This window comes from Hyperolius riggenbachi, chromosome 1 (assembly GCF_040937935.1).
Source record: "Hyperolius riggenbachi isolate aHypRig1 chromosome 1, aHypRig1.pri, whole genome shotgun sequence".
Classification (NCBI taxonomy): domain Eukaryota; kingdom Metazoa; phylum Chordata; class Amphibia; order Anura; family Hyperoliidae; genus Hyperolius; species Hyperolius riggenbachi.
Window position 1 is genome coordinate 301,478,705 of NC_090646.1, and position 27,295 is coordinate 301,505,999.

Here is a 27,295-nt window from a genome sequence, read left to right on the forward strand (position 1 = left end):
ATATTCCATTCAAACGACCAACGATTCGTTTCGGGGCCCCGTGGGGTCCCCTTTGTCAAGGCAACACGAACAGAATGGTGACAGTGAACAAATAAACCATTCGCCTTATAAGCAGTTACAAAAATACAAGCCACACCTCACCGGGATTCAAATCAGTTCACATTTGCATATGTAAACAAAACCTGTATTGCTAATTTACCACCATGGTAATACATCAAACCCCAAATGCAATATACCGGCAGTTAGGCATCCATATGTGTCATAATACCTGTATACCAGCATGCTTGATCCTCCTATGGATCCTGGTTGATACCCCTAATTGGTGCATGTCCGCTGAAGGGGCGCTATTGGGCGGAATCCCGCCTCTCCCGTGGTCCACCTGGTCAGGGCAGGTGCCCGTGAGAAGGACCTCATAAAAGAATGAGGTCCTTCTAACGTGGTTGTGTCCTGCACACTGGCAGTGAGATGTTATTGACCTTACAGTACCTCTTTAAGATATACCACACACGGGAGGTGTATTAGGTATATACTGTACTGCATGTACATACTGTATTATAATCTGCTGCCTAATTTGTATAGTTTTGCTATTTTTTCAGTTCATTGATAAATTTAATTATTTCAACTATTTTGTGTTACAGTCTTTTATTTATATGCAGAATGTCTACCAGGCCTTTATTCTGATATATTTTGGTTATTATTTAAGAATTGGAGGCAGTGTCCCCCCCCCCCCAGAATTTTTTCCCAGCTGGGTGGTATGAAATAGTAGCCGGGTGGCATGAAAAAGTAGCCGGGTGGGGCAATAAGAGAAAATGCTGGGCTGGTACTTCTGTGCGCAACTCTGCTTACAGAATAGGTAGAGGTGAGCCGATGAGAGCCAGGTGCTCATCAAAACTAGCCGAGTGGAGCACCCAGCTAAAAGAGCCTGTGGAGCACACTGGGAGGCCTAAAATTTTTGAAAAAAAAAAAAAAAAGGGACCACTTTTGACTCATAATTCCAGACAGAAATACACCACCAGGGAGGTTAATTCACATTTTTTTTGTGTGTGTGAAAACTGATCCCAAGGCAAAATGTTCATACAAAAGATTTTCTTTGCTGTAGTCTTCTGAGATGTAGAGATCAGCACTGGTTGTATTGTCACTCACTCACAAAGCACAGACTCCCCTTTGCTAATAAATCCTTCCATTGTAGCTAAAACCTACACACAATGAATTACAGCTTTTGACTCTGATATTTAACATGAAAAGTAGGAAAATGCTTACACGACTACTTGGACATTTGTACATTGTAATTTTGATGATTAAACACTTGATTATTAATAGTTGTCCTTTAAATATATTTTGGGGTCGATTCATAAAGCATTACCGCATTCGGTAATGCAGAAAACAGCTGACTTTACCGAGAATTTAGGAATATGTCAATTCATAAAAGCTGTTACAGCTAGAAAAGTTGAAATTACCAAGCAGTGAGGTAAATTACCGACTTGTGTGGTAATTACCTTAACATGTCAGAAAATGTCAATTCACAAAGCCGACAACAAGCGGTAAAGCTACAAAGAAATACCGTCTGCTTTGAAGTGGTGAAAAAAAAAAAAAGAGAGTGCGAAGCAGCTGCGACTGACAGGAGCAGGGAGTCAATAGAAACAGCCCGTCTTCTGCAAGTCTGAATGTTGGAATCTGATAGGACCCGCAGCCTTTGCCGGCAGGACAAGCTTTTCAACCCCTTAGGCAGCAGCAGAGCGAGATCGAACAAAACAGGTATCCCCTTAATACCTTAGGCTGTGTGTCTGTTTAATCTCTTGGGTACCTGTTTGAAGATATGTAGGAGCTAGTAAAGAAACCCTAAGCTAGCTAACGGGTAGATTTATTTTAGGTAACCCTCCAGGACAGGTAACTACGAGATTTGGCCCCTCCCAGGAAACAGGAAACATCCACTTGGTCTCTCTATAAGTTTAGATCCACCGCAGGTGTCCGGCAGTATGTATTCAAGAAACCCTGAACATGGTCTACACACCAGACTACCCTAATTATACATTGCAATTTATCATATATACACATAACGTATACAGTATTACATATACATGATATACATATACTTAATTTTAAAATGGGTGGGTTCGCAACCTGTCCTGGAGGGTTACCTAAAATAAATCTACCCGTTAGCTAGCTTAGGGTTTTTCCAGTAACCCTCCAGGACAGGTAACTACGAGATGATGAGCGAGAAATAAATCTCACCAACCTTAGGGCGGGCTGACCGCTTGCAGGACTTCTCTTCCAAACTCCCTTGCAGTCATCCGATTCAACTTGTAGTGGCACATGAATGTGTTGATATTTTTTCATGTCGCCGCTTTACATATCTCCATTGGAGACACTCCAGCTCTGTAAGCTAAGGTCGTAGCCGTTGCCCTGGTATAATGAGCCTTTACTTCACCGGGAATTTCTAAATTCATGTTTTTATACGCTTCCACAATACACAGATTGATCTATCTATAGTCTTTTTTGATGCCTTCTGGCCTATTAACTTGCCAGAAAAATTAACAAATAAATGTTCTGCTTTTCTGGTATCTTTACTTTCTTTAGCTATTCTATTAGATTTTTCCTTACATCTAACATACTCCATTTATTTCCTTTTCCTTCAATGGATTAGTGTCAAAAGGAAGGAGATATAATTTTTTGACATCTGTGAAACCTATCTCTGACCTTGGCAGGAATTCTTCACTAGTTCAGAGAACAACTCTATCATATATTGTGCAGGACAGTTCTTTACATGACAGTGCCTCCAATTTACTTATGCATCTTGTAGAAGCTATGGCTACTAAATAAAACCGCTTTTAGCGTTATAAGTCCTAAGCCTAATTCTTCCGCTGGCACAAAAGAAGAAAATGTCAAAGCTTTTAGTACAGTCAATAAATCCTATTTCGGAAACGGTTTCACCAGAACCGGCCTTTTCCGCTCCACAGACTTCAAAATCTAATACTTAAAGGATCATTAGTCCAACTGCTTATGTAAAAAAAAACCTGATAATGTAGAGATCTGCACCCTAATAGTGTTCAGGGTCCGACCATTAACACAGTTTTGCCAAAACCCCAAAATTGTCCTTATTTCAGCCGACTTAAGAAGCCCACACCCAGTCGATTTTCGGCCGATCGATATCGATCTGAAGAGATTGCTTATCAATCTGCATTGACCCCAATGCACCTAAACACATCAGATAGATCAGAAATCTATCTGATAATCTGTCTGCTGTTAATCTAAACAGTGTATGGCTACCTTTAAAAACAGACTCCTGTAAGCACAGGTCATGAATTTTATATAAGTTCACTTTCTAACTATTCAGCAAAGATTCAATCACTCTGTTTGATAGTCCTTTTCCCCTGAGAATAGACTTTTCACTAGCAAGTCCGCTAGATTCAAAATTATTACTTGAGGGATGTTCACCTCTTGAACTGTGATTAGATTGTCCATTATTGATAACAATATCGGTCCTGCAAACTTCATATTCAACCATAGCTGAAACCACAATCTTGTCCCAACTGGGTGCAGCTAAAATTACAGCCGTCTCTGAATTCATTATCTTCCTGAGAACAACTCTACCTCTGGTATTCTCCCCCATCTGGGTTATCCACCTGCTATATTCCAAGTCCACTCCACAATCGACGTTTGAGTCCGACTGAGGAAGTCTGCAAGATTGTTCATTGAGCCCTTTAGGACATACAACTGCGAACGACTTCAGATTGTCCTCTGCTAACACTAGACTCTCTAATGTTGGGAGATACACGATACGTTTCTGTACCGTGTACCAAGCAGCGTATCCGGCCAGCTGATAATATTCAGCTGGCCCGATCATGCCGCTCGACCCGCGCCCACTCGATTCCCGCCGGCAGACAATGGCAGGGAATCGGGCGCTTATAAGGAAGGGGACGAGCTGCAATCGATCTGCGCGCACGAGCGGGGATGCGCTGGCATCGATCCGGCACAATAAACGAGCCGTGTATGCCCGGTATAACGCTAAGTTCATCAACTTGAACAATTTTGTTCCCCTAAGACAATTTTTCGTTTATCACAAATCCTAGGCACAGAATTATCCGAGATGGTTGTATTTGAAATCTTTCTATGCTGATTACTCATCCAGCTTTTTTCAGTTCTGTAATCACTACCTCTATGATGCATTAACTGGTAAGGAATTAATTTCTTTCCTGTGAAGTCTGGCAACTATTTACTAAATCATTTTTGTAAATATTCTGGGTGCCGATTTTATTCTAAAGGAAAGGCAACTGAATTGAAAGTGATACCTTCAGTTTTCGTTCAATCAGTACCTGTCAATAAGCATCTTTCAGACCGATGCCTATTCTGTATCCTCCTGGAATCAGAAGAGTCCAGACTATGTAAACTGACTCCATTCAGAAACTTCATCCCTATATTTAAAGTGCGAGCAACTAGTGTAGTTGCTGCAGCAGGCTGAAACTTTTCACCAGTAGCTGTCCAAGTTTTCTTTTAAAACAAACTTTTTTTTTTTTTTTTGAAGGTTCTTTTATATTATCAATGCCTTCAAAAGCTAATTCATTTTAATTTAAGAAAAGACAGCATCCAACTTAGGAAACTTTGTGGTGAGTTAGTTGGCAAAACTCTACATATCCTGGCATGCAAAAGCGAATGCAGATTTGCTTGAGCAGAGTCTCATGAATAAGCTAATTCGGCCTTATCTGCAACGTCAGGTATATAAGGGTTCATCTGGTGTTAGATGCACACACCCTTTATGCAATATAACTTAGGTTGTCCCAGTGTTAGCTATGCTCTTATGAAAAAGGAAAAAAAACTTTTCCTTTGTAGTATGTACAAAAAATCCTAGTGGTTGGCCTTCTACTCCTGCATATAATTCCTCATGTAAAGAAGTCCTTTGTGGCTTGTCAGTTTTTTTTTTTTTTTAAACTAATGCATTATACAAAGCTTTTCAGTTTCACTTGATGCAAATTTAACTCTTTCAGATTTGCTTTGCATACTCCTCTTTACCCTCAGAAAAAACATTCTCTGGTTTAGAATCAGACAAAACTGTCTATTAGATTTAACTGTAGCTTTCTTATGCACAAACCACCGTCCAACAGATACATTACTAACAATTTCATCTGATATGGAAGCAGGTATATTGTCAATAACTGGCGGAGTTATAATCACCCCAGCCTGTGCAAAAAAAGTAGTTTCAACATTAATTGGCACAGGAATTTCTATCTGTAACAACATTAACAGGTGCTTGTGTAGCCGAAACCACCATTGCTTCTCTGAAAGCCTTAATTAACTCAATCATTTCACTTCTCATTGCATTCATTAAGTATTTATATGAAGTAGCAGACTCCTGATTAAGCAGTGCAATTATGCCTGCTTAATCCAGTTTTAGCACATACATGTGTCCACTTAGTATTGCACATAGGACAACGTTTGGACCTGGGCCTGTCAGTTTAATCAGCAGTATTTTACTCTGAAAAAAACGACAAAACAACCCTAGTCAAACAAACCATTCTAGCTAAACAAACAATTCTTAGCTAAACTTTGCCCCAACAGCTAAGGCTAGCTGTAAAAACGAATCCAAATCAGTTTTATCTCACCGCTCCTGCGTCTTGTTTGTTTGGATCCGTCTCAGGCTTGTCGGCTTTGGTATCCTTCTTGGCCTCCTGCCTTGAATCCCAGCCTCCTGAGCAGCGTTTATCTCTCACACAGTTTAATGGATAGTGAAAGTGAACGCCGAACCGCTGTAGCTCTTCCCTTCTGGCGTGCGGAAGTGACGTTACAGCAACACCGGAAACGTCCGTGCCGCCATCTTGGTTGAAGGAAACCATGCGCATGGCCTCCGCTTACCGCTTTGTCTCCCTTAGCGTCCAACAACCGTGCCAGCGGCTTCTGCCATAAGAGCGTCTTCGCTACAGCCTCCCCCCTGTCGCCATCACCTGAACATCATGCGATTGGGGGAGGTAAGCCACTGGTTCCACACTACTGAGCTCCGCATTTATCGGTCAGCATAAATCCCCAGCAGCATGCCCAAAGCCCTTAGCCGCCCAGGCTCTCCAGGACTCGGACACCTTACAGAGAGACCTGTTCCAGGGAACAGGAAACATCCATACTGCCGGACACCTGCGGTGGATCTAAACTTATAGAGAGACCAAGTGGATGTTTCCTGTTTCCTGGGAGGGGCCAAATCTCGTAGTTACCTGTCCTGAAGGGTTACTGGAAAAAATCACCTAAGCAAGGCATTTGTAAAGTTTCCGGGAGGTTAATCTAAGCTGTGGCAATTAAATAGAATGGTAAAAATAGACAGATTCTGAGCACGCAGAGGCAGTATAACAAAACATGTACATCTAAAGGGATGTTGGAATGCCTCTTACTGCCCTCACTGCACAGAACAGCTTGTAACAACACAGAGACACTCCACTCTCCTCTGCTGTTAAGAAAAGCTTTTTGTCAATGGGCTTCGGTAATTTACCGCACTTCTACCGCACCTGTGAAAATTTTTATAAATCCGCACACAAATGTCTAAAATACCAAATGTGGTATTTTCCCAACCAGACTTTTTTTTCGCACAGCCTTTTATGAATTGACCCCAAAATATTCTCTTAAAAGCTATAACTATGAATAGTTCCTTCAATTAGTTACATAGTTATTTTGGTTGAAAAAAGACATACGTCCATCGAGTTAAACCAGTACAAAGTACAACTCCAGCCCGTCCCCCACATACCCCTGTTGATCCAGAGGAAGGCGAAAAAACCCCCACAAGGCATGGTCCAATTAGCCCCAAAAGGGAAAAATTCCTTCTTGACTCCAGATGGCAATCAGATAAAATCCCTGGATCAACATCATTAGGCATAACCTAGTAATTGTAGCCATGGATGTCTTTCAACGCAAGGAAAGCATCTAAGCCCCCTTTAAATGCAGGTATAGAGTTTGCCATAACGACTTCCTGTGGCAATGCATTCCACATCTTAATCACTCTTACTGTAAAGAACCCTTTCCTAAATAAATGGCTAAAACGTTTTTCCTCCATGCGCAGATCATGTCCTCTAGTCCTTTGAGAAGGCCTAGGGACAAAAAGCTCATCCACCAAGCTATTATATTGCCCTCTGATGTATTTATACATGTTAATTAGATCTCCTCTAAGGCGTCTTTTCTCTAGACTAAATAAACCCAGTTTATCTAACCTTTCCTGGTAAGCGAGACCTTCCATCCCACGTATCAATTTTGTAGCTCGTCTCTGCACCTGCTCTAAAACTGCAATATCTTTTTTGTAATGTGGTGCCCAGAACTGAATTCCATATTCCAGATGTGGCCTTACTAGAGAGTTAAACAGGGGCAATATTATGCTAGCATCTCGAGTTTTTATTTCCCTTTTAATGCATCCCAAAATTTTGTTCGCTTTAGCTGCAGCGGCTTGGCATTGAGTACGTTTATTTAACTTGTTGTCGATGAGTACTCCTAAGTCCTTCTCCAAGTTTGATGTCCCCAACTGTATCCCATTTATTTTGTATGGTGCTAGACCATTGGTACGACCAAAATGCATGACTTTACATTTGTCAACATTGAACTTCATCTGCCATGTATGTGCCCATATAGCCATCCTATCCAGATCCTGTTGCAATATGACACTATCTTCCTGAGAGAGTTGATGATTCTGCACAATTTTGTATCATCTGCAAAAATAGCAACATTGCTCACTACTGCATCTACTAGGTCATTAATAAATAAATTGAAGAGCACTGGACCCAGTACAGACCCCTGTGGGACCCCACTGCTAACAGTCTCCCATTTTGAGTACGATCCATTGACCACAACTCTTTGTTTTCTGTCCATTAGCCAGTTCCCTATCCATGCACACAAACTCTTCCCCAGTCCTTGCATCCTCAACTTTTGCACCAGACTTCTGTGGGGAACAGTGTCGAAGGCCTTTGCAAAGTCCAAGTATATCACATCTACAGCATTCCCAATATCCATATTAGCATTCACTACCTCATAAAAGCTGAGCATGTTAGTCAAACAGGACCTGTCTTTAGTAAACCCATGTTGATGCTGAGAAATAAGATTATTTTCTACTATGAAGTCATGTATAGTATCTCTTAGTAACCCCTCAAATAGTTTGCATACAACTGATGTTAAGCTTACAGGTCTATAATTTCCTGGATCAGATTTTTTGCCCTTCTTAAATAATGGGAAAACGTGGGCTGTACGCCAATCCACTGGGACTTTGCCAGTTGCAAGAGAGTCACAAAAGATAAGATAAAGGGGCTTAGCTATAACTCAACTTAATTCTCTTAGGTCCCGAGGATGCATGCCATCCGGGCCAGGTGCCTTGTCTATTTTTAATTTATTTAGTCTTGCCTTTACTTCTTCCTGCGTTAAGTATTTAATATTACAGTTAGAAGATTGAGACTCTTCTGCCTCTGTAATTTGCAACAGTGCTGTTTCCTTTGTGAAGACAGAAGCAAAGAAAGCATTTAATAACTCTGCCTTACCTTGGTCATCCACCATTGAGTTCCCACCCTCATCCTTTAGGATTCCTATACAGTCAACCTTTCTTTTTTTAGAGTTGATGTACTTGTACATTTTTTTTGGATTAGATTTGATATCCCTAGCGATTTGATTTTCAGCTTTGATCTTTGCCAGCCTAATTTCTTTTTTACAATTTGTATTGCACTCCTTATAATTGCTTAGTGCAGCCTCGGTCCCCTCCTGTTTTAGGACCTTATAGGCATTCCTTTTCCTCTTCATTTTATCCCTAACCTTTCTATTCATCCATAGAGGCCTTTTTTATTCCTAGACATTTTGTTTCCATATGGGATATACATACTACAATATTGATTGAGAATAAAGGCTAGTACACACTAGCAATTTTGATTGACCAATGATTGCTCAATTTTACCACCTCCATGTAGTATGACCATTTACCTATATAATCTGCATAGAATTGAAAATCTGTTTGGCCTTCATAGTACATGGAGGTGGTAAAATTGAGCAATCATTGGTCAATCAAAATTGCTAGTGTGTACTAGCCTTTAGTGCCTGCCTAATTTGATTGAACTTTGCTTTTCTAAAATTCATAGTTTTAGTGGTCTCGCTGCCCCGTGGCCTATCAGTCACCAGATCAAACGTTATCATGTTGTGGTCACTATTTCCCAAATGTTCTTGAACCTTTCACATTTGATACATTATCTGGTCTATTAGAAATGATCAGATCCAGTAACGCATTCCCCCTAGTTGGTTCCGTTACCATTTGAGTCAAGTAATTGTTCTGTAGTGCTGCCGGAAATCTGCTGCTTTTACCAGAATGGGTAGCCTCAATACCCCAGTCAATGTCTGGAAAGTTGAAGTCACCCATAATTATGACCTCATTTTTACTTGCAGCTTTTTCAATCTGCTGTAGTAATCGCAGTTCAGCAGCTTCATTAAAAGAGGTGGTCTGTAGCATACCCCAATAAGCAATTGGCAACTTTTATTTCCACCATGAATATTTACCCAAACGGACTCCACATCTTCGCAATCTTCCTCCATCTCATCGTTGAGGACAGCTGTAAAAGAATTCTTAACAAAGAGACAAACCCCTCCACCTTTTTTCCCTGTTCTATCCCTCCTAAACACATTGTATCCTTTTAAATTAGCTATCCAGTCATGGCTTTCATCCATCCATGTCTCGGTTATTCCCACAATGTCATAGCCTTCGTCATTCGGAATGAACTCTAGTTCGTCTATTTTATTTGCAAGGCTCCGAGCATTGGTTACCATGCACTTTATATTTTTACCACCACATTTACCAATTTTGTTTACACGAAATGGGCTACTTGAAGTTTTACCAACCTCCTTAATCTTTACACTGTCCCCACCCCCCATCATGTTAGGCTCCCACTGTCTTTTTACCTTATCTTGTCTACATATTGAGACTTTATCCTCCCGCCTCCCCCCAGATCCTAGTTTAAAATCTCCTCCAACCGTTTAGCCATCTTCTCCCCCAATGCAGCTGCACCCTCCCCATTAAGGTGCAGCCCATCCCTGCTGTAGAACATGTAGCCGACTGCAAAGTCTGCCCAGTTCTCCAGGAACCCAAACCCTTCCTTCCTACACCAATTTCTCAGCCACTTATTTAACTCCCTAAGCTCCCTCTGTCTCTCAGATGTAGCGCGTGGCACTGGCAGTATTTCAGAGAACACCAGCTTGGAGGTCCTTGCTTTAAGTTTATCTCCAAGTACCTGAAAATCATTTTTGAGGACCTTCCATCTCCCACTAACTTTGTCATTGGTGCCAATGTGTACCATGACAGCTGGGTCTTCCCCAGCCCCACCCAATAATCTGTCAATTCTTTCCGCTACATGCCGAACCCGAGCACCCGGGAGGCAACAGACTGTACGGCATTCACGGTTTCTTTGACAGATTACCCTGTCTGTGCGCCTAATAATTGAATCCCCTACCACCAGTACCTGTCTAGCCTTAGCTGCACTCCTATTCCCTTTCTCGTTACAGCAGTCTGCCCCTTGGTTGCTAAGGAGCACATCCTGCTGCAGCATTGCTACTCCTGAATCATCCTCCCCAATATTACGCAAACAAGCATACTTATTAGTGAGGGACAACTCGGGACTAGCCTCCCTGCCACTTTTTCCCCTACCCCTTCTAACTGTGACCCAACTAGCGGCTACCTCTGCTTCTTGCTCCGGCTTTACTCCACCCACCTCATCTTCACCGATTCCATCCGGTGTCTGGAGCGTGAGATCCAAGCTCATCTCCATGTTGTGTATGCGTCTCAGTGTTGCGAGATGCTTATTTAGCTCTGCGACTTCCGCCTCTAACTGAGCAACACGCACACACCCAGGGCAACAGTAAACACCCTCAATCCGCTGATCAAGGCATGCATACATGTCACAGGATGTACACTGTACAGCATAGTCCAACATGATGACTATTGTGTGGGGAAATTTTATTTAAAGTAAACTGTGGCGGTAAAAGTTGAAACGGGAGAGGGAGTGAAGTTCGGGAGTGAGTGCAGCTGGGGTGGAAGAGGGGGAGGGGTGGAGGAATGGGAGTGAGTAAAGTTGGGGTGGAGGAGGGGGAGGGGAGGAGTGGGAGTGAGTGAAGCTGGGGTGGAGTCCTCAAAACTTAGAGACTACACCACAACGTGTTAGCACATCCTAACCAATGCAAAGAACCGCAATATTGTTTAAAGTAATTTTTTTTTTTTTTTTTAAGTCCTTACCTGCTTCCTCTCACCTCTCTGTTTGTGCCTGTGTTGTAACGCCTATGCCACTTGTGTCGAAGCCACTTAGTGAGCAAGCTCAGTACTGAGTCCTGAAGCTGACCAAATACCTCCTGTTACAGCTAATCCCTCCCCCTAGCTAAATACCTGCCTGTTGCAAGCACACTAGAGAAAAAAAAATGTACTTTTAAAAACTTTTAAAACTAACACTTGCTGCTAGATATCTGATGAACTGCAATGCACAAGCCTACCAGATATCAAAGCAGCAAAACACAAATTTACAAACAACAGCAATATAATATAATCAGAGCTCACAATTCCCAGCAGTGAAGTGAAACAGCCCTCCACCAAGATTAGTACATAATTGCTTAGGAAAACCTGACCCAATACCGTAGGAATACATGACCCAAGGCAAAGCTACCAAAAGTAAGCATAGATAAAGCAAGGAACATAAGTATTTGGGCACCCTGCGATTTTGCAAGTTCTCCCACTTAGATATCATGGAGGGGTCTGAAATTCACATTGTAGGTGCATTCCCACTGTAAGGCTACGTTTCCACTTATACGCCGGCATGCGTCTTGCGAGACGCGATGCCGGCACAGCTGCTGCCTCTCGCAGCCGAATCCCTCTAGCCGCGCTATACGAAAATCTGATGGCAGCCGGGTGCTCACCAAAATTAGCCGGGTGGCGCACCCAGCTAAAAGAGCCTGGGGAGAACACTGTACTCACCTCGCGATGCATGGAGACGGATCCAGTGACGTCTGCCTGACGACGAGCGCTCCACCGATCCATCTCACTCCTTTTGGCCGGCGGATATGCACGATGTTACACAAGTGGCGCAATGAGACTTCAACCAATCATGGTACTTTGGCCAGGAGTCATAGGGGATCTTAAAGATCTGATTCGCCATGAAAGTTGGCATCGCTCCACGACGCTAATCGATGTTCGTGTGATCTTGCACCTACGTTACGAGAACACGTATGTTGCGAGAACACGTAAAGGACCGCTTGTTGCAAAAAAATAAAAACATCGATGGTCGTCCGGAAAATCATCAAAAGAATCGCGAGGTGGGTACAGGCCTTAGAGGACAACTGAAATGAGAGGGATATGAAAGCTTCTATATGTATTTCCTTTTAAGCAATACCAGTTGCCTGGCTGTCCTGCTGGTCCTCTGCCCCTAATGCTTTTAGCCATAGACCCTGAACAAGTATGCAGCAGATCAGGTGTTTCTCACATTGTCAGATCTGACAAGATTAGCTGCATGCTTGTTTCAGGTGTGTGATAGAGGCCTCATTCACAGTGGGATGTTGCGGAGCTGCGTTATAAACGCTTATAACGCAGTTTACAGCACGGCAATGCTAATCCTATGGGCCGTTCACAGTGCAACGTTAGTTAAATGAGGCCTCAGACACTTCTGCAGCCAAATATATCAGCAGGACAGCCAGACAATTGTTATTGTTTAAAAGCAAATAAATATGGCAGCCTCCATATACCTCTCACTACATTTGCCCTTTAAGACCCAAAACCATCATCTAAAACAATGTTCCCAACCCTGTCCTCAAGGCACACCAACAATGCATGTTTTGTGGAAATTCAGACGGTAGTTTATCAGCTCTGCTGAGATGCTAATTACCCCACCTGTGCATGTTTGTGGTTTTCTGCAAATCATGTACTGTTGGCCGGCCTTGAGGATAAGGTTGGGTAACTGTGATCTAAAATGCATTTGACATTTAGGCCTCTTTCCCACCAGGACGTTGCGTTTTAGGGGACGTTATAGGTCGCATAACGTGTCCCTAGCGCAATGCCTGGTGGTGTTGGTGACGGAAGCTACCTAGAGCTGCGTTATGCAGCTCTTGGTGCACCTTTATTTGTGCTATAGACTGCGGAGACCACGTGATCCACATCACGTGGTCCCGCCAGCCAATCACCGCACAGAGCGGCGCTCCAGGAAGTAAACACTACACGTCACACCGTGCAGTGAATATTAATTGGCCATGTGGCTGGCCGAGCAGGAGGAGGGGAGACCTCCTCCTCCAACATTACTGAGCATGTGCAAACAGTTTAACGCGGCTTAGCAGCGTATAACGCACAGCATGCGGCACTTTAACCTGACGTGCAGCGTTACAATGTAACGCAACGTGGGCACTGTGAACAGCCCATTGATTTTTCATTACTGTGCGGTGGGCTGCGTTACAGGCTGCTCTAATGTGTGCCTGTAACGTCCCACTGTGAAAGCAGCCTTAACCTTCAGTTTGCCAGTTGGCAAATGATAGACTCTGAAGATTCTATGATCTGATGAGATAAAAAGTGATTAATTGACTTAAGCTCCATCTACACCAGGGGTCCCCAAGCTTTTTTGGTCAAGAGCTGAGTCAACATACTTCAGAGTGCTGGGGGCTGGAACATACATAAAATGATGTTGAAAAAAAATTACATTAAGTCTAGGTATTGATTCCCCCCCAATTATGCTCGGAGACCTCCCAGCAGCAACCATTCAGTCATGCGGTGCCCGAAGAATGTGCACCAGACAGTGAAGAATACCCAGGTGACAACCTGCCGTCAAGTTGGTCAGCAGTATCACTTGATGCAGAACTGGATTGGAAGACAGCGAATGACTGCTTGTTGGCTTCTACAGTATGTGGATGGATTGGTGGTGCCAGCACTGCTATTCTGTATGTGGGGCGCAACATTTAAAGGTGCAGAGGGCCAAATCTATAAGTTATACATTTTGTGTTTGGGGGCCAGTGAAAAAGCCTCGGAGGGCCGCATTCGGCCCTTGGGCCTTAGTTTTGAGGGCCACTGATCTACACCATACAATTTTTTGTCTGATTCGATTTGCCATTGTTTTGCAATGGCAAATTCAATCGATTCCCGATCGGACATGTCAGATTGAATCGAATCGGACAAAAAAAATTGTATGGTGTAGATGGGGATGTATGTCAATCATGGTTTTTAGTACAACACTGCATATCTTAAGCCCCATACAATTTTCCATCAGATCGACCAGTGATCTGATAAGAAATTGCATCATGTGTAGACGTCCAAATTGTTTCAGATCGATTTTGCATTGATAAGTACTTAGACACTGAAGCAAATAAATTTTGCCCTTTTTACCTTATTATGAGCTTCAGTAGTCTCAGCACAAGTAAACCGCCGCAAAACGAGGGCTGCAGAGCCCCCAAATCCCTGTGCTGGTCGTGGATTTTGCTGCGCTGAGAGGCAGAGCTTTCTGCTGTAGCTCTGCCTCTCCTGCCGTCAATCGCCGCGCGGATCTCCGCCTCTCCCCTCTCTGTGAAAGAAGAGTGAGAGGGGCAGGGAGAGGCGGCGATATTCCGCGACTGACAGGAGAGGCAGAGCTGAAGCTGAAAGCTCTGCCTCTTTGCGGAAATGCTGGCCAGATTGCCCCCCGGGGATTTGGGGGCTCTGCAGCCCGTTTTGCGGCGGGGACGCGGCGGTTTACTTGTGCTGAGAGCACTGAGGTGAATTATAGGGTAAAAAGGGCAAACTTAATTCGCTTCCGTGTCTCTTTAACCATTTCAGCCGCCGGGACGTGATCCTCACGTCCAGGCGGCTGCTCTGCTGCGGTGCCGCGCTTCGGCGCGCTCCCGTGCTGTCCCCCGGTAGCCCTGGAATCAGTGAACGGGAACATGGTTCCCGATCACCGATCCGTGTCCCCAGCAGAAAAACCGAAGCTCTCTTACTAGAGGCTTCAGTCTTTCTCCACAAAAAAGTTTCCCCATCCGCGTTGTGCTTCAGGGTAGCGAGAAGGACAAGGTGAAAAAAAAAAAAAAAAAAAAAAAAAAAAAAAAAAAAAAAAAAAAAAAAAACTTAAGGTGGCCATCTTGTGGCCAAATAGTAAAACTACATCTACAAACATCTTACATACCATTTTACACATATTCTAACATTAAAAATTAACTGTTTATTTCCCAACACCAAAAAATTACCCAAATAACATTTTTAATGGAAAAAAAAAATTACAAAAAAAAAACAAAAAACAAATAGTTACCTAAGGGTCTGAACTTTTTAAATATGCATGTGAAGGGGGTATACTACGAACAAGTTTTAAATTATAAGCTTGTAAATAGTGATGGACGCAAAACTGAAAAAAATGCACCTTTATTTCCAAATAAAATATTGGCGCCATACATTGTGATAGGGACAAAATTTAAATGGTGTAATAACCGAGACAAACAGGCAAATAAAATACATAGGTTTTAATTATGGTAGCATGTATTATTTTAAAGCTATAATGGCCGAAAACTGAGAAATAAATTATTTTTTTCAATTTTTTCTTAACCTATTTTGGTTCCTGGACGTAGAAACTACGTCGAGGAACCATGTGCGCTACCGTGCGCTTCCGTGGCCGATCGCGCGCGCTCCCGGCCTGCGGTTCGTTAGCCAGGCAATCAGTGAATCGGGCTATGGTGCCCGATCACTGATTGCTCTCCCCCGCTGAAAAAGCGACAGCTTCTCTCGGAAGCTGTGCTTTTTCTGGCTGTTCCCTCCCCGATGCGTCACTCTAAGCGTGTGTTACGCTTAGAGTGACGTCATGTAAACAAACTCATGGCCGCCATCTTGTGGCCAAAAAGTAATACTACAACTGAAAGTAAAAAAAAAAAAAAAATTAACACACATTTACATTATAAATCTATTGTTTACCTCCCACCCTCCCAAAACTACCCAAATAAAATGTTTACTATAAAAAAAACAAAAAACATTACAATAAAAAAAACAAAACATGTAAATATTTACCTAAGGATCTAAACTTTTTAAATATTAATGTAAAGATGAAATATTTCTATATTTTTTTTATTTTAAACTTGTAAATAGTGATAGATGCAAAATGGAAAAAAATGCACCTTTATTTCCAAATAAAATATTGTCGCCATACATTGTGATAGGCAGGGCTGTGGAGTCGGTCCAAAAATCCACCGACTCCGACTCCTCAGTTTAGGATTCCACCGACTCCGACTCCTCTAATTTGCATATTACAATTTTGTTGATTAAAAGTATGTAACATGAAATTCGTCTCTTAACTGCCAACGCTTAGGAATTTTACAAGACAACTGAAGTGAGAAGGATATGTAGACTACTATATTTATTCCCTTTAGACTAAAACTAGTCCTTGGTAAGAGTACTTGTAAAAGGTACAAACCGGAACAAAGAACATCTATCAGGCCCTAGGCAATGTAAGTGTGGGTACATGTAAGAATGATGTGCAGGTACTCTGCAGGGGAATGAGGAGATTGTAAACAGACAACACCTCTGTGTTCAATGTGCACAGCATTCTCAGTGGATTCCCTGTAGCTCTGTGGGGAGTGCATATGTAGAGTATAGTACTACTGTGTAACAAAGTAAACCTGAGACAGATGAAATTAAAGTTTTATACATACCTGGGGCTTCCTCCAGCCGCCTTCAGGATAATCAGTCCCTCGTTGTCCTCCTCCATCACCTGGATCTTCTGCTATGAGTCCAGGTACTTGAGCCAGTCAGGCGTAGTGCGCATGCACACACTCCGCCGCCAGGAGCATACTACACCTGTGCAGCACTATTGCGCAGGTGCAGAATGTTCCTGGCTGTGGGAGCAGCATGCGGCCGGACAGCGCTGACTGGCTGAATTACCAGGACTCATAGCAGAAGATCCGGGTGGTGGAGGACAGCGAGGCACTGATTAGCCTGAAGGGGGCTGGAGGAAGCCCCAGGTATGTATAAAACTTTACTTTTCATCCGTCTCAGTTACCCTTTAATTTGTAGTCACCAAACCAAATTTTAACAACATATCAAATTATTTGATTTTATCAGCAAAGGGAGTGCATACATTTGCATAAATCAGCATCAATGCAGAATTATTTCCATCTCGTTGACCATCTCTATTAGTGACACAGCTACACATCAGGCTTTATTCTTACAGCATAGATGTTATTTAGTATATATAAGAGATTCCTGTGTACACATCATATATACAGTCACAATCAGATATGTATATCTGACCTTAAAAATACGGGGACTGCTTTATTGAAGCAGCACAAGTAACTAATTTTGATTGGTTTATTTCATTTTTGTGGACTAAGCACAGCTATTACTGTATATATACTGTATATATACATTATTTTTAACGACTATTATCTGAGAAATAGAAAATGTTATCATATTTTCTATTTTAATTACAGTTACAAATTCATTAGGAGTCGGAGTCGGTGCATTTTTTCCCGACTCCGACTCCAGGCACCCAAAATTGCCCGACTCCACGACTCCGACTCCACAGCCCTGGTGATAGGGACATAATTTTAACGGTGTAATAACCGGGACATATGGGCAAATACAATACGTGAGTTTTAATTATGGAGGCATGTATTATTTTAAAACTATAATGGCTGAAAACTGAGAAATAATGAATTTTTCCATTTTTACTTATTCTTCCTGTTAAAATGCATTTACAGTAAAGTGGCTCTTAGCAAAATGTACCCCCCAAAGAAAGCCTAATTGGTGGCGGAAAAAACAAGATATAGATCAGTTCATTGTGATAAGTAGTGATAAAGTTATAGGCTAAACGACGGAACGCGAATGGGTTAATATTCCTGTTAAAATGCATTTATAAAAAAATAATTCTTAGCAAAATGTACCACCCAAAGAAAGCCTAATTAGTGGCGGAAAAAACAAGGTATAGATCAATAAATTGTGATAAGTAGTGATAAAGTTATTAGTGAATGAATGGGAGGTGAAAATTGCTCTGATGCTTAAGGTTAAAAATCCCCGCGGGCTAAAATGTTTAAAGGGGCACTATGTCGAAAATTTTTAAATATGTGCAAACACATACAAATAAGAAGTACGTTTTTTCCAGGGTAAAATGAGCCATAAATTATTTTTCTCCTATGTTGCTTTCACAGTAAGTAGTAGAAATCTGACAGAAGTGACAGATTTTGGACTAGTCCATCTCTTCATGGGGGATTCTCAGGTATTTATTTATTTTCAAACGCACTTAGTGAATGGCAGTTGCTCTGTCCAACTGCCAAAAACTGTGGAGCGAGCAGGGAAGCTGGCCAGCATAATTGTTTAAATTCTTTTCAGGGAATATCTTTAGAAAGAATAAAAGCCTTGCTGAGAATCCCCTATGAAGTGATGGACTAGTCCAAAACCTGTCGCTGATTTCTACTACCTACTGTAAGTGACAGCAACATAGGAGAAAAGTAATTTATGGCTCATTTTACTCTGGGAAAAACATATTTCTTATTTGTCTGTTTGCACATTTTAAATTTTAAAATTTTTCGCCATAGTGCCCGTTTAAAATAGATCACAAAATTGTTACGAATCTGATCGGAAAATATTGAATAGATCTGTTCGATCTGATGGAAAATTGTACTGTGTAGACGGGGCTTTAAACACACCGACTTCATGGTGCTGTAAGGCCTGGAACCCACTGCAAAACGCAATAGCTAATCGCAATCGCTAGCGTTTCGTATGAGCAGTTTGTAAGCGATTCCTTGAGCGTTTTAGGGAGCGATTTTAATAAGTATCAATTTGCCAGCGGGTGTGTAGCGATTAGCGTTTTAAAGTCTGATTGGTCCTTTATATTAATTTTAATTTTGTTACAGTGCACATTAACTTCAAAACGCTAGCAAAATCGCTCCGTGCAAGTTTTGAGGAGCGATTACGCCAGCGATTATATACTTTACATTGAAGCGCAAACGCTAACAAAATGCTGCATGTCCTGCGTTTGCGATTTTACTAATTGCAATCGCTTTTGTGGAAGCGAAGCTGAAAATCAAATTGCTAGGGATATCAAATCTAACCCAAAAAAGTTTTACAAGTACATCAACTCTAAAAAAAAAAAAATGGTTGACTGTATAGGACTCCTAAAGGATGAGGGTGGGAACTCAATGGTGGATGACCAAGGTAAGGGCCCTTTTCCACCAGCACGTTTGCGCTGGCTGAATCGCAAAAACGCAAACCGCTAGCGATTTTACAATCGCTACGGTTTGCTTTTTAACAGGAATCGCGGTAGGTCATTTCCACTACCGCGATTCGTTTTTGCCGGGAACGCGCGGCGGAGCGATATTTGCCGCGATTTTGCTATGCAGTGCATAGCATAGCAAAATCGCGGCCGCGAACGTCGGGGAATCGCCGGTAATTGCGATTCAGCAATCGCTAGCGTTCAGCGTGAACGCTAGCGATTGCTAGTGGAAAAGGGCCCTAAGGCAGAGTTATTAAATGCTTCTGTCTTCACAAAGGAAACAGCACTGTTGCAAATTACAGAGGCAGAAGAGTCTCAATCTTCTAACTGTAATATTAAATACTTAGCGCAGGAAGAAGTGAAGGCAAGACTAAATAAATTAAAAATAGACAAGGCACCTGGCCCGGATGGCATGCATCCTCGGGTCCTAAGGGAATTAAGTTCAGTTATAGATAAACCCCTTTATCTTATCTTTTGTGACTCTCTTGCAACTGGCAGAGTCCCAGTGGATTGGCATACAGCCCACATTTTCCCATTATTTAAGAAGGGCAAAAAATCAGATCCAGTAAATTATAGACCTGTAAGCTTAACACCAGTTGTATGCAAACTATTTGAGGGGTTACTAAGAGACACTATACATGACTTCATAGTAGAAAATATTCTTATTTCTCAGCATCAACATGGGTTTACTAAAGACAGGTCCTGTTTGACTAACATGCTCAGCTTTTATGAGGTAGTGAATGCTAATATAGATATTGGGAAAGCTGTAGATGTGATATACTTGGACTTTGCAAAGGCCTTGGACACTGTTCCCCACAAAAGTCTGGTGCAAAAGTTGAGGATGCAAGGACTGGGGAAGAGTCTGTGTGCATGGATAGGGAACTGGCTAATGGACAGAAAACAAAGAGTTGTGGTCAATGAATCGTACTCAAAATGGGAGACTGTTAGCAGTGGGGTCCCACAGGGGTCTGTACTGGGTCCAGTGCTCTTCAATTTATTTATTAATGACCTAGTAGATGCAGTAGTGAGCAATGTTGCTATTTTTGCAGATGATACAAAATTGTGCAGAATCATCAACTCTCAGGAAGATAGTGTCATATTGCAACAGGATCTGGATAGGATGGCTATATGGGCACATAAATGGCAGATGAAATTCAATGTTGAAAAATATAAAGTCATGCATTTTAGTCGTACCAATGGTCTAGCACCATACAAAATAAATGGGATACCGTTGGGGACATCAAACTTGGAGAAGGACTTAAGAGTACTCATCGACAACAAGTTAAATAATCATACTCAATGCCAAGCCGCTGCAGCTAAAGCTAACAAAATTTTGGGATGCTTTAAAAGGGAAATAAAAACTTGAGATGCTAGCATAATATTGTCCCTATTTGACTCTCTAGTAAGGCCACATCTGGAATATGGAATTCAGTTCTGGGCACCACATTACAAAAAAAGATATTGCAGTTTTAGAGCAGGTGCAGAGACGAGCAACAAAATTGATACGTGGGATGGAAGGTCTCGCTTACCAAGAAAGGTTAGATAAACTGGGTTTATTTAGTCTAGAGAAAAGACGCCTTAGAGGGGATCTAATTAACATGTGTAAATACATCAGAGGGCAATATAATAGCTTGGCAGATGAGCTTTTGTCCCTAGGCCTTCTCAAAGGACTAGAGGACATAATCTGCGCATGGCGGAAAAACGGTTTAGCCATTTATTTAGGAAAGGGTTCTTTACAGTAAGAGTGATTAAGATGTGGAATACATTGCCACAGGATGTCGTTATGGCAAACTCTATATCTGCATTTAAAGGAGGCTTAGATGCTTTCCTTGCGTTGAAAGACATTCATGGCTACAATTACTAGGTAATGCATAATGATGTTGATCCAGGGATTTTATCTGATTGCTATCTGGAGTCGGGAAGGAATTTTTCCCTTTTGGGGCTAATTAGACCATGCCTTGTAAGGGTTTTTTCGCCTTCCTCTGGATCAACAGGGATATGTGAGGGAGCAGGCTGGAGTAGTACTTTGTACTGGTTGAACTCGATGGACGTATGTCTTTTTTTCAAGCAAAATAACTATATGTAACGGTACTTATCCGTTAGCCGGGCGCATCCTCTAGGTGGCGACAAAACTCCACCAGAGTTACATCTTTACCTACTATCCATGTCGGCCTGGAGGGGGAATAGTAATTAGCGCCACCTGCCGCATGCGCCCGGCTAACGGATAAGTACCTATGTAACTATGAATTTGCACCATCCATTTACATTGGCAGAGCGTTTAGGGAAATCGCTAGTGATTTCTCACGCTCCCTAAATGCTGGAAAAAAAAAATATTGATCTAGTTTGTTCCAGCCCTCAGAATGTTTCCTTGCGGCATGATAAATGGTATTGTGAAGACAGCAAAATACTGGAGTAGAAACGGATTTAGGCTACTTGCCCACCAGGACGTTGCGTTTTAGGGGACGTTATGGCCGCATAAAGGGCCCCTAACGCAACGCCTGGAGGTGTTGGATGTCAGAGCGAGCCGCGTTGTGCAGCTCACTCTGGCGTCCGTGATGCGTACTCTTGGACGCATACGGCATCACATAGTCCCGCCAGCCAATCGCCGCACAGAGCGGCTGCTCCAGGAAGTAAACACTGCACACGTCACAAAGTGCAGTGAATATTAATTAGCCATGTGCCTGGCCGCTCTCCCCTCCTCCCCAACATTAGTGTGCATGTGCAAGCAGTCAAACGCAGCTTAGCCGCGTATAAAGTACAGCATGCAGTACGTTCTCTTGACATGCAGCATTACAATTTAACGCAACGTGGGCACTCTGAACAGCCCATTGATTTTTCATTACTGTGCGGTGGGCTGCGTACAGGCTGCTCTAACGTGAGCCTGTAACGTCCCACTGTGAAAGCAGCCTTAGTCTTCAAGAAACTATTACTTTGCTCACTACAGTAATTTTAGAATTCAAACCACACCGGTCTTATCATCACTAGTTTTTCATAATAACATTTAAAATGAAGAAATACCAATGTAAAGGATAGGAATAAAGCTTGGAGCCAATTAAACACTTTTTTTTAGCAGAAAAATGCATATATTTACACAGATCTGTACATCAGTCCTGAAAGAGGAACAAATAATGAAGAAAGAGGGACAGAGGGATTTAGTTGCCAAAGAGGGCCTGTACTTCCAAAAAAGGGACAGTTGGGAGCTATGTATATATAGGTTACCCGAAGAAAAGGTATAACAAATGCACCAACAATCAGCAAAATGTTTTCATCAGCTAGACCACATTAATATTTAATAAAAAAAATACATAAAATCGCCTCACCTGTTTTTTTGGCATAACCCCTTAAATTAACGTTACTGCAACGTATCATTAAAATACCCGCACTTCTAAGGGCTGAGTGTGCCATTATCTGCATACTCGTTACGAGGTTAAATGAAGCTCGGTGTACTACTGGACCTGTAGCGAAGCCAACAACCAGCAACCCACTGCCCTTGGAAGCATGCTATAGGATGTGCGTCTCAAGCGAGTTTCCTTTGCTGCGTAACTCTAACTCCTCCCACTATCCCAGAATCCTTTTCGCTAAGGATTACTGCGCTGTCTTTCCGTAGTGTGTTTGTTGAGTTTCAGTTCCGTATTTGTCGATAAGAAAGAATTAGCCGCTAAGGCGATATAACGCTGTCGTGCCACTGGTTATGTAGGCTACGGTAGCGGTACCGAGGTAGACTTTAGTGGTCTACAGTGTCGAAGAAATGGCCGGGGGGTATATGAATGTCTCTGTACCGAGTAAAGCATTGGCGAAACAGTATTCATTTTACGTGTAATAGAAACCCTATGGCAAGTAAGATGGAGAAAATACCTCCCTCCACTCAAATAGCTTTGGAAGCTATAAGTACTGACTCGAGTGAGCCCGAAAACTTGGATTTGTGTGCCAAAAGTCCAGAAACAGTTTCCCCACGTGCAGATGGTTGTTCAGGGATGCACAGCAGAGCTTCCTCGACTCAGGATGTGATCATGGCTACGGATTCACAACTGGAGAGAGGATCAAAAGGAGATGCTTTTCATATGGACGAACTGTGTAGCGAACTGCCAGATTTTAATACACGGCAGACGGATTCAGACTCCTCTTGCTCTAGTACTAGTTGCCAAAAATCAAGGCAGTGTCTACATCAGGATGATCGGTGCCCTCCATGCCCTTTGCATATAGCCATTGGGAAAGGTCAGGCACTAGCATCCCATAGGTCATCTGATGTTGGGACTGCAGTTTGTAGTCATGAACTGTTCTGCACAGATAGTGACACCAGAGACTTGTTTAACCTCTTTCAGAATGAGGATGGCATATTAGCAAATGAGAGTGCAGGAACACCTTTGGCTGTATTCGATAAATTTAAAAAGGCTCAGGAATATCCGGTTGTCTTAGACTTGGGGTTACAAAAGAACGAATCCTTGTCTCCTGAGCAAAGCAAAACTTCATCTAGTTTAGTTAAACTGAAGATTTCGGAGCACCAGGCCCCCTCACAGAAAGACTATCAACCGGTAAGACTGTGGAGTTATGTGAACTTTTTTTTTTTTTATTCAAATATTCAAAATTAAGGCATATACAATGATGATGCAAAATACAGCTACAGCAAAATTCCGGTAATCCAGAACTCGGGCAACCGGAAGTCTCAACTAAGCGGCATGTCTGTGGGGTTAACAGGGACAGTATTTGGGGGGGTTTGCAGGGCATAAAATACTTACTGAGTCTCTGGATGGGGTCTTCTAACCTTCCTGTGGTGCTTAGTGGTTTTGTGGTGTCCGTGCACGGCTCCAGGGGTGTCATGTGATTCTGGGAGTCGTACACAGAGGACGACGGAAAAGCAACTAGGTGCTACAGGATGGATAAAAAATGCCACCCGGAGGGTTGGTAAGTATTTTATGATGGGGGGAGGCGTACAAATGAAATTGCAGCCGAGAGACTTGGGTGCAGGATATAGCCGAAATTCGGCTTACCCTGATGCTGCACAAGTCGTGGCGGCGTTAATTACTATTCCCCCGCCAGGTCCACGTGGATGGTAGGGAATGATTCAGCTGCCAGCTATTGCTAGTTGCCAAATTACAGTATTTTATAAGGAACTTCAGCTCAGTCTTCTGTATTTCTATTAAGATCTATGGTGGCGCCAGCTGTGCCCAAATCTGCGTTGCAAACCACGAGTTCGGGGGTGGTGGTGGTGGACGTGGTATTGTGCTTTTTCAGCTGGTTGCTTAATCAATTGGCAAGCACATGTATCCTGAATCAGGCGATCCCTGCCACATACTGGTGACTTTGCTGTAGTATGCACTATGCAGGGCACAGTTTCATACACAGAGATCTATAACAATCATAGTTGCATAGTTATTTGGGTTGAAAAAAGACATACGTCCATCGACTTCAACCAGAAAATTAGGTACAACACTAGCCTGCATTTGTCATACCATGTTAAATGCAAGTTGAAGAGCATAACCTCTTATGATACAGTCTTGACTACATTTAATTGCCTATTGGCATGTTTTCTGTTCTTATCAGTATGACTCAGTCCTCTGAAGCTACTACAGGTGGGTTTTAAGAATGCCATTAGGACGCAGAGGCTGGTTTTGCATACTATCACCAGCCTCTGTATCTGTACGGTGTCCCCCCAGGCCCCCCTGCTCTCTGCTGTCCCCCAGAAAAAACGCTGTGCTAGCGACATGCAGCTTGTTGCTAGCAGGCTGTTTACCTTTGTGCTGCCTGTCATTGCTGCTCCCTAGCCTCCCCTATATCGCCACTCCCCCGCCTGCGTCCCTTCCCTCCAATTAGCTTACGCAGGCGGGGTGCGGCAGTGACAGGCAGCACAAAGGTAAACCGCCTGCTAGCGACAAGCTGCATGTCGCTAGCACAGTGGTTTTTTTCTCTGGGGGACAGCAGAGCGCGGGGGGGGGGGGGGGGGGGGCTGGGGCAAGACACAGTGCAGACACAGAGGCTGGTGATAGTATGCAGAACCAGCGCCTCTGTCATAAAAGCATTCTTAAAACCCACCTCGGGTTCTCTTTAACCACGACCAGACCATTTCGCGCTGATCTGTGTAGCGTGGGCTCTCCAGCCCACAGCACAGATCAGCAGACGGCCAGGGCGACCAGACTTCCCCCCCCCCCCCTTTTTCCTCACTAGGGGGATGTCCTGCTGATCGCCGCAGCCAATCTGATTGCATTTTGTGGGTAAATCTGCAGCCAATCTGATTGCATTTTGTGGGTAAATCTGCAGCCAATCTGATTGCTTTTTGTGGGTAAATCTGCAGCCAATTTGATTGCATTTTGTGGGTAAATCTGCAGCCAATCTGAATGCATTTTGTGGAGAATCTGCAGCCAATCTGAATGCATTTTGTGGAGAATCTGCAGCCAATCTGATTGCATTTTGTGGAGAATCTGCAGCCAATCTGATTGCATTTTGTGGAGAATCTGCAGCCAATCTGATTGCATTTTGTGGAGAATCTGCAGCCAATCTGATTGCATTTTGTGGAGAATCTGCAGCCAATCTGATTGCATTTTGTGGGAGAATCTGCAGCCAATCTGATTGCATTTTGTGGGAGAATCTGCAGCCAATCTGATTGCATTTTGTGGGAGAATCTGCAGCCAATCTGATTGCATTTTGTGGGAGAATCTGCAGCCAATCTGATTGCATTTTGTGGGAGAATCTGCAGCCAATCTGATTGCATTTTGTGGGAGAATCTGCAGCCAATCTGATTGCATTTTGTGGGAGAATCTGCAGCCAATCTGATTGCATTTTGTGGGAGAATCTGCAGCCAATCTGATTGCATTTTGTGGGAGAATCTGCAGCCAATCTGATTGCATTTTGTGGGAGAATCTGCAGCCAATCTGTATGCATTTTGTGGGAGAATCTGCAGCCAATCTGTATGCATGTTGTGGGAGAATCTGCAGCCAATCTGTATGCATGTTGTGGGAGAATCTGCAGCCAATCTGAATGCATTTTGTGGGAGAATCTGCAGCCAATCTGAATGCATTTTGTGGGAGAATCTGCAGCCAATCTGAATGCATTTTGTGGGAGAATCTGCAGCCAATCTGAATGCATTTTGTGGGAGAATCTGCAGCCAATCTGAATGCATTTTGTGGGAGAATCTGCAGCCAATCTGAATGCATTTTGTGGGAGAATCTGCAGCCAATCTGAATGCATTTTGTGGGAGAATCTGCAGCCAATCTGAATGCATTTTGTGGGAGAATCTGCAGCCAATCTGAATGCATTTTGTGGGAGAATCTGCAGCCAATCTGAATGCATTTTGTGGGAGAATCTGCAGCCAATCTGAATGCATTTTGTGGGAGAATCTGCAGCCAATCTGTGTGCATTTTGTGGGAGAATCTGCAGCCAATCTGATTGCATTTTGTGAGTAAATCTGCAGCCAATCTGATTGCATTTTGTGAGTAAATCTGCAGCCAATCTGATTGTATTTTGTGAGTAAATCTGCAGCCAATCTGATTGTATTTTGTGAGTAAATCTGCAGCCAATCGGATTGCATTTTGTGAGTAAATCTGCAGCCAATCTGATTGCATTTTGTGAGTAAATCTACAGCCAATCTGATTGGCTGCAGATTTACTCACAAAATGCAATCAGATTGACTGCAGATTTACTCACAAAATGCAATCAGATTGACTGCAGATTTACCCACAAAATGCAATCAGATTGGCTGCAGATTTACCCACAAAATGCAATCTGATTGCATTTTGTGGGTAAATCTGCAGCCAATCTGATTGCATTTTGTGGGTAAATCTGCAGCCAATCTGGTTGTACTTTGTGGGGATTCTGCTATCACTCGAATTGCATTTTGTGGAAAAATCTGCTGCTAGATTTTTTTTTTCCCTCCTGGGGGGGGGGGGGGGGGGGAGATCTGGATTGCGGAGGTCTACCGGCCCTCGCCCATGTGGTCTGGAAAAAAAAACGTCCCTCCATGCCCGCAAAGTTGGACGGCACAGCTCCAAAGGACCGGCACCGCACAGCATGTAATTGAAGCTCAATTACTTTTATTAAAGCATAGGCATGTTGACATCTACAGCCCGCTGATTCGGCCTGATATGCCTTTCTCAAGTTGCCACACGGTGATTGACCATTTGGCAACTTGAGAA

General features: G+C 42.9%; 2 protein-coding genes across 7 annotated transcripts in view; one reads left to right on the forward strand and one right to left on the reverse strand.

Annotated features, from left to right (window-relative positions):
* Positions 1 to 22,724, reverse strand: part of MRPL54 (mitochondrial ribosomal protein L54) — a 66,080-nt gene extending 43,356 nt beyond the window's left edge. Inside the window, exon 1 of the mRNA XM_068233792.1 lies at positions 22,490 to 22,724. Coding sequence (XP_068089893.1) covers positions 22,490 to 22,583 — 94 coding nt within the window. The 5' untranslated portion in view covers positions 22,584 to 22,724. The remainder of the gene's footprint in view (positions 1 to 22,489) is intronic.
* APBA3 (amyloid beta precursor protein binding family A member 3) overlaps positions 22,567 to 27,295 on the forward strand; it is a 202,396-nt gene continuing 197,667 nt past the window's right edge. For 2 of the 6 annotated variants that reach the window (XM_068233789.1, XM_068233788.1), the window contains exon 1: positions 22,575 to 23,701. In XM_068233789.1, the coding sequence (XP_068089890.1) occupies positions 22,937 to 23,701 (765 nt within the window). In that variant the 5' untranslated portion in view covers positions 22,575 to 22,936. Of the gene's footprint in view, positions 23,702 to 27,295 lie in introns of all 6 variants that reach the window. The other 4 variants (XM_068233790.1, XM_068233791.1, XM_068233786.1 and 1 more) reach the window with 4 other exon arrangements.